General features: G+C 48.7%; 1 protein-coding gene and 1 long non-coding RNA gene across 3 annotated transcripts in view; one reads left to right on the top strand and one right to left on the bottom strand.

Annotated features, from left to right (window-relative positions):
• The window catches only part of CACNA1F (calcium voltage-gated channel subunit alpha1 F), a gene marked incomplete at its 5' end in the record, with an annotated part of 29647 nt that extends 18128 nt beyond the window's left edge, over positions 1-11519 (top strand). Inside the window, 21 exons of the mRNA XM_084788495.1 lie at positions 976-1177; positions 1271-1429; positions 2510-2620; positions 2868-2951; positions 3634-3654; positions 3847-3975; positions 4268-4333; positions 4594-4685; positions 5456-5615; positions 5846-5973; positions 6224-6320; positions 6509-6611; positions 7063-7164; positions 7262-7392; positions 7613-7750; positions 8013-8182; positions 8928-9035; positions 9143-9270; positions 9364-9476; positions 10777-10974; positions 11222-11519. Of these exons, the coding sequence (XP_084644621.1) occupies positions 976-1177; positions 1271-1429; positions 2510-2620; positions 2868-2951; positions 3634-3654; positions 3847-3975; positions 4268-4333; positions 4594-4685; positions 5456-5615; positions 5846-5973; positions 6224-6320; positions 6509-6611; positions 7063-7164; positions 7262-7392; positions 7613-7750; positions 8013-8182; positions 8928-9035; positions 9143-9270; positions 9364-9476; positions 10777-10974; positions 11222-11452 (2671 nt within the window). The 3' untranslated portion in view covers positions 11453-11519. The remainder of the gene's footprint in view (positions 1-975; positions 1178-1270; positions 1430-2509; positions 2621-2867; positions 2952-3633; positions 3655-3846; positions 3976-4267; positions 4334-4593; positions 4686-5455; positions 5616-5845; positions 5974-6223; positions 6321-6508; positions 6612-7062; positions 7165-7261; positions 7393-7612; positions 7751-8012; positions 8183-8927; positions 9036-9142; positions 9271-9363; positions 9477-10776; positions 10975-11221) is intronic.
• LOC311601124 overlaps positions 1-13225 on the bottom strand; it is a 36035-nt gene that overhangs the window by 7225 nt on the left and 15585 nt on the right. Inside the window, exon 2 of one of the 2 annotated variants that reach the window (XR_014780463.1) lies at positions 9441-9521. The exons of the other annotated variant lie outside the window; for it this stretch is intronic. This is a non-coding gene — a long non-coding RNA (uncharacterized lncRNA). The remainder of the gene's footprint in view (positions 1-9440; positions 9522-13225) is intronic. 2 annotated transcript variants of the gene reach the window in all.

Genomic DNA, 13225 nt, shown 5'->3' on the forward strand with positions numbered 1-13225 from the left:
TCCTCCCTCATCCTTGAGTGCTGAGATTCAGGTTTGGGCCTCCACATCCAGTTGGGTGTAGCTCTCTAGAGACTGGTGAGTGTGTTAGAAAACTGAGTGGAGATTTCCCAGACCTTGCTGGGGATTTATTGGGACCTGGAGAAAGGTCTCTAGAAATTGGGGAAAGGTCTCTAAAGGAATAGGTGACAGTCTAAAAAAGACTAGGTGAGCATTACAAAGGTTGAGTATGGGGGTTCAAAGAGGACCCGTTGAGGAGATAGGATCCAGAAGTTAACAGAGAGCTACAAAAGACTTCTTAGAGATTTCTGAGGTGAACTGAGCAGAGCAGAGCATTCAAGACCATGGGACAAGGTTCCAAGATCTTTAGGAGTTTTGCTCCAGGAAACTATATAAGGGGATGAGAGGTCTGCAGAAATGTAGGGGATTTTGAAAGATCACTGAAAGTCTGGCTAGGAATCTTTGGGGGGCTGTATAGGAGTCTCTAAAACTTTGAGGTATCTGGGACAAAAGATATGCCATCCTGGTCTCCGTAGTGGAGTTCCAGGATAGCCAAGACTACACTGAGACCCTGTCTCAAACAAAACAAAACAAAACAAACCCCAAAGATTTAAGACCCTTTAAAGGCCTTGTGGGGGTTACTTTGTGGGTGTATAGAAGTTCCAAGTGACGGGGTTGGAGAGATGGCTCAGCGGTTAAGAGCACTGACTGCTCTTCCGGGTCCTGAGTTCAACTCCCAGCAACCACATGGTGGCTCACAACCATCTGTATAATGTACACAGTATACATAATAAATAAATCTTTTTAAAAAAAAAAGAAGTTGAAGTGATTAGGTTGTAAAGTTAGGGGGCTTTGGTATGTCAGACAGGAGATTTGGGGGGGGAGTATGATAAGTAGCCTGAGAGGAAGTTGGAAGGGGCTAGGATCCCCCCTCCCTTCCCACACAACTTTATCTCTACCTCCCACTGTCTCCCACAGGCTGCTCTACAAAGCCATAGATGCGCACGCGGAAGACGAGGGCCCTATCTACAATTACCATGTGGAGATATCAGTATTCTTCATTGTCTACATCATCATCATCGCCTTCTTCATGATGAACATCTTCGTGGGCTTTGTTATCATCACCTTCCGTGCCCAGGGAGAGCAGGAATACCAAAACTGTGAGCTGGACAAGAACCAGGTAGCCTCTTATTCCTCACCCACGGCCACCAACCTTGTCTCTCCTTGCCTTGAGAACCTCCCCTGCTCACTCATGTTCTATACCACTGTGCAGCGCCAGTGTGTGGAATATGCCCTCAAAGCCCAGCCACTCCGCCGATACATCCCCAAGAATCCACATCAGTACCGCGTGTGGGCCGCTGTGAACTCTGCTGCCTTTGAGTACCTCATGTTTCTGCTCATCCTGCTCAACACGGTTGCCCTAGCCATGCAGGTCTGTACCCTCCATCTTGCCCATTGCCAGACATTCGTTCTTTTCACGCAATCCCTTGAGTGGTATTAGGAATGCATAAGGAACCACCCTACCCGCCACATCTGCCTAACTGACAGAGCCTTAAGTTAGCATGACATTTGTAACTTTCCTTCAGATCTACAGCCGAAAACTGTGTTCTGCTTTTAAAGATGCTGAGATGTGAAAACAATGGCCCATGCCTGTTGCAAGCTGTCCCAAACTATAGAATGCACTCCAGACTCAGATTCTAAGATGAGCAGGGTTGTACACCCTAGAGGTCAGTGTAGTCTGCTTATTTACCTCAAATGTTGAGGAACACTGAGGTAGGTTGTCTTCTGATTGTTGCTCAGTCACCCAGGCTCTGTGCATCTTCCTGCTGCACCATTATGCTGTAAGTTGGTTCACAGAGCAGCTAACTACTCTAGACATTAATACCATGCTCAAGAGGAATAAAAGAAAGAAAGTTACTCAGAAAGCAGAGGCAGGTGGATGGTGTGAGTTCAAGGTCAGCCTGGTCTACAAAATGAGTCCAGAACAGCCAGGAATACACAAAGAAACCCTTTCTTGGAAGAAAGAAAGAAAGTTGTCAAGCATGGTGGTGCACACCTGTAATCCCAGCACTCAGGAGGCAGGGGCAGATGGATCTCTGTGAGTTTGAGGCCAGACTGGTCTCCAAAGTGAGTCCAGGACAGTCAGGGCTACATAGAGAAACTCTGTCTCAAAAAACAAAAGGGAAAAAGAAAAAAGAAAAAGAAAGAAAGAACGTTGCACCAAGCACCATTTCTTGCATATTTTAATGAAATAAAAATATTTTTCACAGATGCTGTCAACCAGCAGGAGATGTATGTTGACTGATGCTCCATTCCCAGAGTGATCCTTGCCTTAATGCAAGACACTTTGAGAATCCAGAACCTGGCTTTGCAGTGTCCATAACAAGAGATAAACAATGCAAACAGTTTTGTCAGACAGTGTTTCCATGTCCCCAGGCTCAGTCCAAGGACTACGTGTTTGTGTGTAGGGTGTCTCTGTCTTAGGCTGTGTCCCAATCTGATTTTCCCATAGCACTACGAGCAGACTGCTCCCTTTAACTATGCCATGGACATCCTCAACATGGTCTTTACTGGCCTCTTCACCATTGAGATGGTGCTCAAAATCATCGCCTTCAAACCCAAGGTATGCCCTAGACCCATGCCCTATGAATAAACTCCTTGGGGAGGAAGCATATTCCATAGCCCAGTATGGGAGTGAGGGTAGCAACCAAGTAGTCATAAGACTAAGGAGTGAGAGGGACCCAGGTACAGGCCATCTGTGGTCCAAGCCAGGCCCTGCCTCCTCAATACCATTTATCCACTACTGGTCCCCTACCCTGGTCTGATGGCTAAGAGAACACAGCACACTGCTTTCCTCCTGTTGTCTGCAGCATTACTTTGCCGATGCCTGGAATACGTTCGATGCCCTTATTGTAGTGGGGAGTGTGGTGGACATTGCCGTCACAGAAGTCAATGTGAGAACTGGACTTTGTGCTAATCCTTCTACCCTCTCCCCGGAGCCTTCTTCCACTCACATCCTCCCCAGTCGAGCAGATTGAGCACTCCTCGTTCTAGATCGAAAGTACTCCTCCCTCTAGCCAGCTTCCTTATTTCATTTTGTAGCCTACCCCCGTGGGCTCTGCTCCCTCTTAAAATACCTCCCTTATTATTTCTGTTATCTCTTTCATTGTCTCTACCCCCACTCCAATGGCTCCATCATCTCCATTGACTCCTGCTCTGGCTCCATCATCTCTCTGGCTCCATTTTCTCCACCAACTCCATCATCTCCTATACTGGCTCCGTTACCACACCTGATTGTATCATTGGCTCCATCATGTCATCCAATGGGTACTAAATGGTAATAACCCTGACTGGCAATGCTGTCAATTGCATTTCTGCATCACTGATGTCTCCAATGATCATCCATTGTTTCTCGTTTCCATGACACTTGGGCTCCATGGTTTCCTTCAATGTCTTTGCTCCTCAATCTCCTTTACCTGCGCCTCATTTAAACTTTGTCCACAACCATCTTGATCTACTACCGTATAACCTTCCCCACTGTTCCCTGGGTATGCACCATCATTTTCTCTTACCCATTTGGGTATACGATTACATCATCTCCTTTATCACCTCTGTTTTGACCATATGCCCCACCAGAATGGAGGCCATCTTGGCGAGGTAGCGTCTCACTCCTAACAGGAATATTTTTTTCAACCATCCCTCCCAGCCCAAGAGTCCTTAGGAATGCTCCCTGGCCACTCTTGGGCCTGAGTTCTGAGAGATTTGGGAATTGGGAGGGCCAAGGAATGAGGAAAATAAGTTGCTAGAGCTGATGCAAATTAAGCACCTCCACTGCATCCCTAACTCCAGAGTTCAGAGGACAGCTCCCGCATATCTATCACATTCTTTCGCCTCTTCCGAGTCATGAGGCTGGTCAAGCTTCTCAGTAAGGGTGAGGGGATCCGCACACTGCTCTGGACATTCATCAAGTCTTTCCAGGTAATTCCCCGACTCAGAACTACAGTTCCCAGTCTGCCATACCATGTCCATCCTACCTTTCCCCACTTTCTCTCTTTCTCTGGGCTCTTAATTCCTGACATGCCTCTTGCTTCGCCGACTTTACTCTATTCTATTTAATATTGTGTTCACATTGGGAGACACATGTAATCCAGGTAACTTTGAGGGTAAACTACATCTCCCAGCAGCCCAGTGCTGTGAGAGAGGAGTGCATTCTGGGATTTATAGTTCTCTGACTGCTCCTGAAATATGTGTCCCTTTCCTATTCTCCCAGGCCTTACCCTATGTGGCCCTTCTCATAGCAATGATATTCTTCATCTATGCAGTCATTGGCATGCAGGTGAGTGGAGACCCTAGAGAATACTCCTCTGGAACCCTTCTGTCTGAGAGACTTGGTAGGAACAGCCCTCTCATGGGGATGGAGGGGCATAAAGATAGACAAGCTAGATGGCCCTGGGTAAGTCCGCATGTGTAAAATGGACTCGTTAGTAACTTCTTTCACGATTATGAGGATCCTTTAGGTTTTAGGAAGTGTGAAGTGGGTGGGAACTCGTAGGAGCACAGGTTCACTCCACAGCCACAGCCTCTGTATGTCTATAGATGTTTGGCAAGGTGGCTCTTCAGGACGGCACACAGATAAATCGAAACAACAATTTCCAGACCTTTCCACAAGCTGTGCTGCTTCTGTTCAGGTGATAAATTCCCACTTTCCTGCTACATTGCTCCCCAGGTACCTAAAGTACCTACCCACCCTCTCTGGGCCCCAAGATACCTAAGCTATGTAAATATCAGGGCAGCCTGAGCTCCATTTAGCAGAGGCCTTTTTCTGGCTGTGATCTGAGGGAGTCTTTCAAAATATTCCAGCCTAAGTCATTCTTTTTCTGGCTATAATATGCACCCCCTCTTTAGTCCACAGTGCCTTTGTCTGTAAGGAACATTCTAGAACTGATCGTACTAGTTGTTGAAGTGTTGAAATGGAAGCTGGTGAGATGGTTCAGCAAGGAAAGGCATTTGCTGCCAAGCCTGGCAACCTGAGTTCAATTCCCAGAATCCACATGATAAAACAAGACTCCCACAGGTTGTTCTCTCTCTCTCTCTCTCTCTCTCTCTCTCTCTCTCTCTCTCTCTCTCTCTCTCTCTCTCAATCTCTCTCTCTCTCAATCTCTCTCTCTCTCCCTCTCTCCCTCTGTCTGTGTCTCTGTCTCTCTCTTTCTCTCTCTCTCTCTCTCTCTCTCTCTCTCTCTCTCTCTCACACACACACACACACACACACAGAGAGAGAGAGAGAGAGAGAGAGAGAGAGAGAGAGAGAGAGAGACTGACAGAGAGAGAGACTAAATATAAAGTGTAGCTGCTGGTGAGAAGCAGGTCATCCCCTCCTTCCCCTTGACCCTTCCCACCTATACCTGACATGACTTTATAGCCTCTCCTCCAGAATCCCACCCTGTGTGCCCTTCCCCAGGTGTGCTACTGGTGAGGCATGGCAAGAGATAATGCTTGCCAGCCTTCCTGGAAATCGGTGTGACCCTGAGTCTGACTTTGGCCCAGGCGAGGAATTTACCTGTGGTAGCAGTTTTGCCATTGCCTATTTTATCAGCTTCTTCATGCTCTGTGCCTTTCTGGTAAGAACCATTTCCCCCATAGTCACTATCATTGCTATAGGGGTTGGCCATGTGTGGTTCAGAGATGTCCAAATGAACTGGGCAGCCCAGATCTTGAGAGAGCTGTCCCAACAATAAGATCAACAAAGAAGCTGGTGACCCAGTGACCATATAAGATCACCCCAGGTCCTATCCAGCCCCCAACCCAGCTCTGTTCCTTTTCTTAACTCTGCTTGCTCATTGACCCACAGATCATAAATCTCTTTGTGGCTGTGATCATGGATAACTTTGATTATCTAACCAGAGATTGGTCTATCCTGGGCCCCCACCACCTTGATGAATTCAAGAGGATCTGGTCTGAATATGACCCTGGAGCCAAGTATACTCTCTAACTTCTTACATAGAATCCCAGGGATAATGCACTGCCCTCCGTGGTCCCCTAGTCCCAGAACTTCAGATCCGCACCTTCCATCACCCATCAGTAGAGGTTTCTACTACCCCATCCTCTGGCCTCTCCGTCTGTGCTCTTCCCTGAAAAGCTTTGAAGTCTTGGTAAGGGAGGTAATGATTTGCTAGGGGTGGGGCTTAAGAAAGACCTAAAGGAGCATTGTTGATTCCAACTGCCCCAGGGGCCGCATCAAGCACCTGGATGTGGTTGCCCTGCTCAGACGCATCCAGCCCCCACTGGGATTCGGAAAGCTGTGCCCACACCGAGTGGCCTGCAAGGTCTGTGCGTCTGCCCACCCACTCACCTTTTGACTCTCCAAGAAAGCTCTATCCTTTATGGGAAGGGAAAGGGACTTGTCTTTGGTAGGGATGGGTATAGGACTACATCCACAAAGTTTTCTGCCCTGGGCATTCAGAGTATACCTAACATTTTCCAAGAGTGGATTCCATGTATCTGATGTTTATAGAGACTTGTGGCAATGAATGTGCCCCTCAACTCAGATGGAACAGTGACATTCAACGCTACACTCTTTGCCCTGGTGCGGACATCCCTGAAGATCAAGACAGAAGGTGTGGGGGAAGGGAGGAACCCGAGTGAAAGGGTCCCTAGGGAGGGTTCAGGGAGCAAATGCAAAGACTGACGAGACATAGGCCAGGCATGGTGGCGCACATCTTTAACCCCAGCACTCCAGAGGCAGAGGCAGGTGGATCTCTGAGTTTGAGGTCAGCCTGGTCTACAGAGTGAGTTCCAAGACAGCCAAGACTACACAAAGGAAACCCTGTCTCACACTCCTCCCCCCCCCAAAATATGGCAGACATGCATCTCCTAACTCTGAACCTCAAAATGGCTGACTTTGGCTTCTCCAGGCCTGTTTCCACACCTTTTCTGATAGGCATGGTGGAAAGCTTTCATTGAAGCATCACAGCAAAGCTCCCCCCGCACCCGCCCCCCTCACCAGCAGCAATGAGAAGCAACTTCCACACTTCTATTTCCCCTTCCCCATGCTCTCCTGCATTGCAGGCAACCTGGATCAAGCCAACCAGGAGCTTCGGATGGTCATCAAAAAGATCTGGAAGCGGATAAAACAGAAATTGTTGGATGAGGTCATCCCCCCTCCAGATGGTGAGCTGTCCACCCGCAGCCCCCATAACTGTCTACCCAGAGGCAGTAGCAGTGTAGAGGACCCTTGTGTAACTTTGCCCCTCTTTTCTTGTCCCAGAGGAGGAGGTCACTGTGGGCAAATTCTATGCCACATTTCTGATCCAAGATTATTTCCGAAAATTCCGGAGAAGGAAAGAAAAAGGGCTACTAGGAACAGAGGCCCCAACGAACACATCCTCTGCCCTTCAGGTCTGAAGGACAGGACGTGGTGTGGTCATGTGTGTAGAGGCAGACCGCCCTGTTGCTCTCAGGTCACAGAGGAAGAAACAGAGACCGAGGCCTCACAGAGGGTCAAGGGCATTTCCAAGCCCTGGCACACACACTTTTGCATGAGTGTGCCAGCTCACAGAGGGGCACTTTAGACCACAAGCTACCAATTTTCCTATTTTTTTTCCATCCATCCCCACAGGTGGGTCTAAGGAGCCTACAGGACCTGGGTCCTGAGATCCGGCAGGCCCTCACCTATGACACCGAGGAAGAAGAAGAAGAGGCAGTGGGCCGGGAGGAGGAAGAGGAGGAACCTGAGAACAATCCAGAAACACACAAAGTAGGGACAAGTTTCTACTCCCCTCAAAACTCCTGACTGTAAAATGCTCCCTCAGACCCCTAAGTGAATTCCATACTGTCTCTGGGGAGTAGAAGCCTCCTCTACAATGGAAAACTATTCAATACCTATCACTGGCTGTTGGAAAACAAGACCAGATTCTGCCCTTAGGGAGTGTTGGTCCCCGTGGACCAGTAAGGGAAACACTGATCAAGTAACTCAGCCGTTACATTGATGATACACTAAGCCAAGTGACTCTCCTCAGGACTCCATAGACTCCCAGCCCCAGTCTCGATGGAGCTCCAGGATTTCAGTGTCTCTACCTGTCAGGGAGAAACACCAAGATTCTCTCTCAACTGGGCCTAGCGATGATGATGGAGTGGCTTCCGACTCCAGGCAGCCCAGTGTGCTCCAGGCTGGATCCCAAGCCCACAGGTATGGTCAAGCATCTGGGAAAGGTTGTGAGAATGGAGAAAAACTAGACACTGTATTGGATGACATGGGAGAAGGGCCAGCAGCCTTCAAGAAGAAATTTGGAAAGGAAAGATGTGTTTCAAGGCCTCAAGTGAGAGTCATATGTGGTGGACTTGAGAGGTGTGAGGGGAAGATCCAAAGTTCAAGGCTGTCCTTGGATATTAGAGAATTTGAGACCCTGTTTGTTTGTTTAAAAAAAAAGTGGCCAGGTGACTGTGACACGGGCCTTTAATCACAGCACTCAGGAGGCAGAGGCAGGTCAATCTCTGAGTGGTAGGCCAGCCTGTTCTACAGAAAAAGTTCTAGGACACAGAGAAACCCTGTCTCAAAGAAAAAAGGCAAAGACAAATCAAGGACTCAAGTAGAGTGTGTCGAGAGAGCTATGAAAAAAGAGAATACCAAGAAAATATGAAAAACGCAGTGCAAAAGATTACTGCAAATCAACTATGGGTGGCACACACCTTTAATCTCAGCACTCTGGAGGCAGAGGCAGGAGGATCTCTGTGCCATCAAAGGCAGCCTGGCCTACAGAGTGAGCCCAGGACAGCCAGGACTACATAGTAAGACCCTGTCTAAAAATAATTGTAAATCCTAGTGTTTGTATAGGGTGTGGGGCATGCATGGAGTGAGAGGACCAAGAAGCCTGGGGTCATATATTGGGGCGCACGTTAGGACCTAGTCTAACTAATAAACATCTCTTCCCCAGGAGAAGCTCTGGGGTTCCCATGGTCACGATCCTAGAAGAAGGAACTACTCAGCTCAAGGGAATTCAAGGGCAGGACAATCAGAATGAAGAACAGGAAGTCCCTGACTGGTACCGTGGCTGCACCACATGGGCCATGCAAGGGAGGGCAGGAGTGTTGGTACCCCAGCTCTGAATCCCAGACCTGAGTTTACTTCCAGCTCTGCCTTCTCTTGCAGGACCCCCTATTTGGATGAGCAGGCAGAGACTCCCTCAAACCCAGTCCTTTTGCCACCTCACTGGTCCCAGAGACACGTAAATGGGCACCATGCACCACGGCGACGTTTGCTGCCCCCCACCCCCGCAGGTAAGGGGGTCCAGAGCAAAATGGAGCCTCCGGAAATCTAAGGGCTAATAGAACAGAACAGGGGAGGAATTGCCACTGTTCTCTGCCCAGCAGGTCGGAAGCCCTCCTTCACCATCCAGTGTCTGCAACGCCAGGGCAGTTGTGAAGATTTACCCATCCCAGGCACCTACCATCGTGGACGGACCTCAGGACCAGGCAGGGCTCAGGTGAGGAAAAGGGATGCTGTGGCCTTCAGGGATATGCATCTTAGGCTGAAATGTACAAACATACTACATTTCAGGGCCTTCTGAAGAACAGGGCAGTTGAAGAAATACACACAATCCCCACTGTACTTATGAACTGGCCTCACTCTCTTCCCAGGAGGAGACTGAGGCTCAGAGTTTACCTACCAGTGATCACATAGCTAGTAAGCGGCACAACCAACATTTTCAAAAATATTTACTATTTAATTAAGTGTGTGTGTGTGTGTGTGTGTGTGTGTGTGTGTGTGTGTGTGTGTATACACTTACCCATGGGGGTGTGCTGAGTCCAGAAGAGGGTGTCAGTGCCTTCCTCCATCACTTGCCACCTATTACTTTGAAGTAGGGTCTTTCCCTGAACCTATGGCTCCCATTTTCTTGGCTAGGCAGGAAGCCAGCAATGCTCGGCGACCCTTCTGCCTCTGCTTCCCTTGGACCAAGTCAGGGTTACAGGCATGCATGGGAAGCCTGGATTGTTCCACGGGTGCTTGGATCTGAACTCTAGTCCCCAGGATCGTGCAGAAAGTGCTTTGAGCTGCTCCTTCACCTCTCCAGTCCCCCACAATTGACATTTAAAGCCAGGCTTTTGAGTCAGCTCTGATAGCATGTACCTGTAATCCTATCACTTGGGAGGGAAGCAGAGGAAGATCAGGCGTGTCACAGCTATTCTCTGCTGCGTATGGAGTTGAAGCTAGCCCGGGCCACATAAGACTCTGTTTCAAAAGAACCAAAACATCTAGATGGGATGGTTCATGCCTATAATCCCAGTCTTTGTGGGGCTGTCATAGGAGGATTGCTGAAAATTAGAGGCCAACATAGTCTACAGGCCTTGATAATAGAGTAAGGCCCTGTCTCAGATAGATAGATAGATAGATAGATAGATAGATAGATAGATAGACAGACAGATAGATAGACAGACAGATAGATAGGTAGATGGATCGATGGATGGATGGATGGATGGATGGATGGATGGACGGACGGACGGACGGACGGACGGATGGCACATAATCTACACAGAGACTTTCTGTACTCTGACATAAACTCAAGTCTGGAGCTAGGGATGGAGCTTATTAATGGATCATCAGCCTAGCATGTTTATAAGCCCGGGTTTGAGCTCCACAAATAAAGAAGCCATCCAATTCGCCTTCAATTTACACCCATTCAGTGTGACTCCAGTCATGTATCTTAGAGAAAGACAGAACACACAAGAGCGAATCGTAGGCCTTGCCAATCCTTGCCCCTCTGATGTTTATTTATTCTGACTCAGGGCTCCTGGGCAGCTCCTCCTCAGAAGGGTCGCCTGCTATATGCCCCCCTGTTGTTGGTGGAGGAAGGCACAGTGGGGGGAGGATACCTTGGCAAACTCGGCGGGCCACTGCGTACCTTCACCTGCTTGCAAGTGCCTGGAGCTCCATCAGATCCCAGCCACCGCAAGAGAGGAAGTGCCGACAGTTTGGTGGAGGCTGTGAGTCCAGATGGGGCTTGGGGAAAAGGGCTGGGGCAGAATGGAAAAGAAGCGGGAGCTTGGAAAGGAGGACAAGGGGTTGAGCATGTAGACATTTCTCTTCTTGGCATACTGTACTTGACCCTGTCCCCCTGCGTGCTGAATGCACATCATTTATTCAGAGTGACCACTCTGGGCACATTATGCCATTGATCAACACTAATCCTACTTGAAAACACATTCTCTCCCCCACCCCCTCCCCTGCCAGGTGCTCATCTCTGAAGGCCTAGGTCTCTTTGCCCAAGACCCACGATTTGTGGCCCTGGCCAAACAGGAGATTGCAGATGCATGTCACCTGACGCTGGACGAGATGGACAGCGCTGCCAATGACCTGCTGGCACAGAGAAGCACCCCCCTCTACAGTGATGAAGACTCCGTTCTCTCCCGCTTTGATGAGGAGGACTTGGGAGATGAGATGGCCTGTGTGCACGCTCTCTGAATTCTTACCCCTCGTCCACTGTTCAATAAACTTCCTGCCCTTCCTCCCCCCACCCCCCAGAGGGAGGCAAGCGTGGACCACACACTGCTGGATTTTAGTGTCTTTGTACTGGCAGGCTGGGGCAGCCTAACAGTTTCTATCCATCCGTTATTGCATCCCTGAGCCACTGCCCACACATGAGTATTTCCAGAAACCAGGACAGCTAGGCCTGATTATTCAGCGTCAGGGAAGGAGGGAGGAGGAGGAAAAAGAGACAGAAGCCAAAAAAAGCTGGAGACAGAGTGGAGGTGGGGGAAGGAGGCCATTGGGCAGATAGGAGGAAGGGAAAAGAACAGATACTGGACGTCTGGGTAGAAACGGAAGGCACAGACGTCACAAGGGGTCAATTAGGTCAGTGGAAAGAAGGGCAAACTGTAGAAGAGTCTTGACAGAGCAAAGGTTTAGAGGTTGGAGTTGACCTGGTGGCGTAAGCAGACGTGTCTCCTCACAGCATCAAGAATTTCAGGGAGCCGGGCGGCGCCATGGCCGATGCCTATAATTTCAGCATTCAGGGAGACAGAGGCAGGCAGATCTCTGTGAGTTTGAAGCCAACCTTATCTATAGTGTGAGTCCAGGACAGCCAAGGCTACACAGAGAAACCTTGTCTCAAAAAAAAAATCCAAACATATTTAATAATAAAAAAATAAAACAAAAGGGTTCAAATTTAGAAAACAAAAACCAAACAATCAAACAAACAAAAAAAAAACCACAAAGAATTTCAGGGATAGCCGGGCGTGGTGGCGCACGCCTTTAATCCCAGCACCTGGGAGGCAGAGGCAGGCGTATCGCTGTGAGTTCGAGGCCAGCCTGGTCTACAAAGTGAGTCCAGGACAGCCAAGGCTACACAGAGAGACCCTGTCTCAAAAAACCAAAAAAAAAAAAAAAACCAAAAAAAAAGAATTTCAGGGATATAAAAATAGTATTGTAAGTTTCTCCCATTGGTACAAAATGTAGGTGATGATAAACAAAGGAGCTTCTAGCTCCATGGGACCCATTCCAAGCCCCCTGGATCCTCCTGAAACACTTGACAGAGAGTCACTTGATTCCCACACAGGCGCCTGAGCTCCTCTTGCTGCTATTTGCTCTGCCTTTGGGGTGTCATTCATTCAGGGGAAGCTTATCAGGCATTTCGTGTGTACCAGGTACCTTGCTGGCTTCCCTCGGGGCAAACTAAGGTGGCTGAGACATATGACAAGAGTTGTCGAAAGGGGAACTCAGCTCCACTCCAAAGGAACTCGAGGTAGTATAACAAATGATGCCAAATAGGACCACCACCGAGGAGGGCTGTGAAATAGATCCCTCCTCACTCTCGAATCAGGGGGTTCTTGTGTATATCTTTTGGGTCAGCCAGGCCAGGATGGAGGGGAGCTACAATCAAAGATGGGACTTTTAACTACTCAGTTACACTGGGCCTTGAAACAAAGGCTTGGGATGGTTGAGCTGATGCATGAGGAAAGATAAAGTTAGGAGGAGAGCAGAGTAAAGACAGACAACTGGGAACTAAGGTTGGAGGCCAGATAACACAGTCTTGAGTGACAGGCTCCAGATGTCTGGTTTTTATCTCTAAAAGCATGGGGAACAATAGGAAAGGGTTGAGTAAGGTAGTGACATAGTTACCTACGCATTTTAAACAGATGCTCTGGTGGTATGCTGAAAACAGACTGGAGGGGAGGAGACTGGAGATGCTAAACTTGGAAGAAATGATGGCTACCTAAGCCAGGGAAGGTAACAAGG

This window comes from Acomys minous (assembly GCF_964271855.1).
Source record: "Acomys minous genome assembly, chromosome: 7".
NCBI classification, from domain to species: Eukaryota; Metazoa; Chordata; class Mammalia; order Rodentia; family Muridae; genus Acomys; species Acomys minous.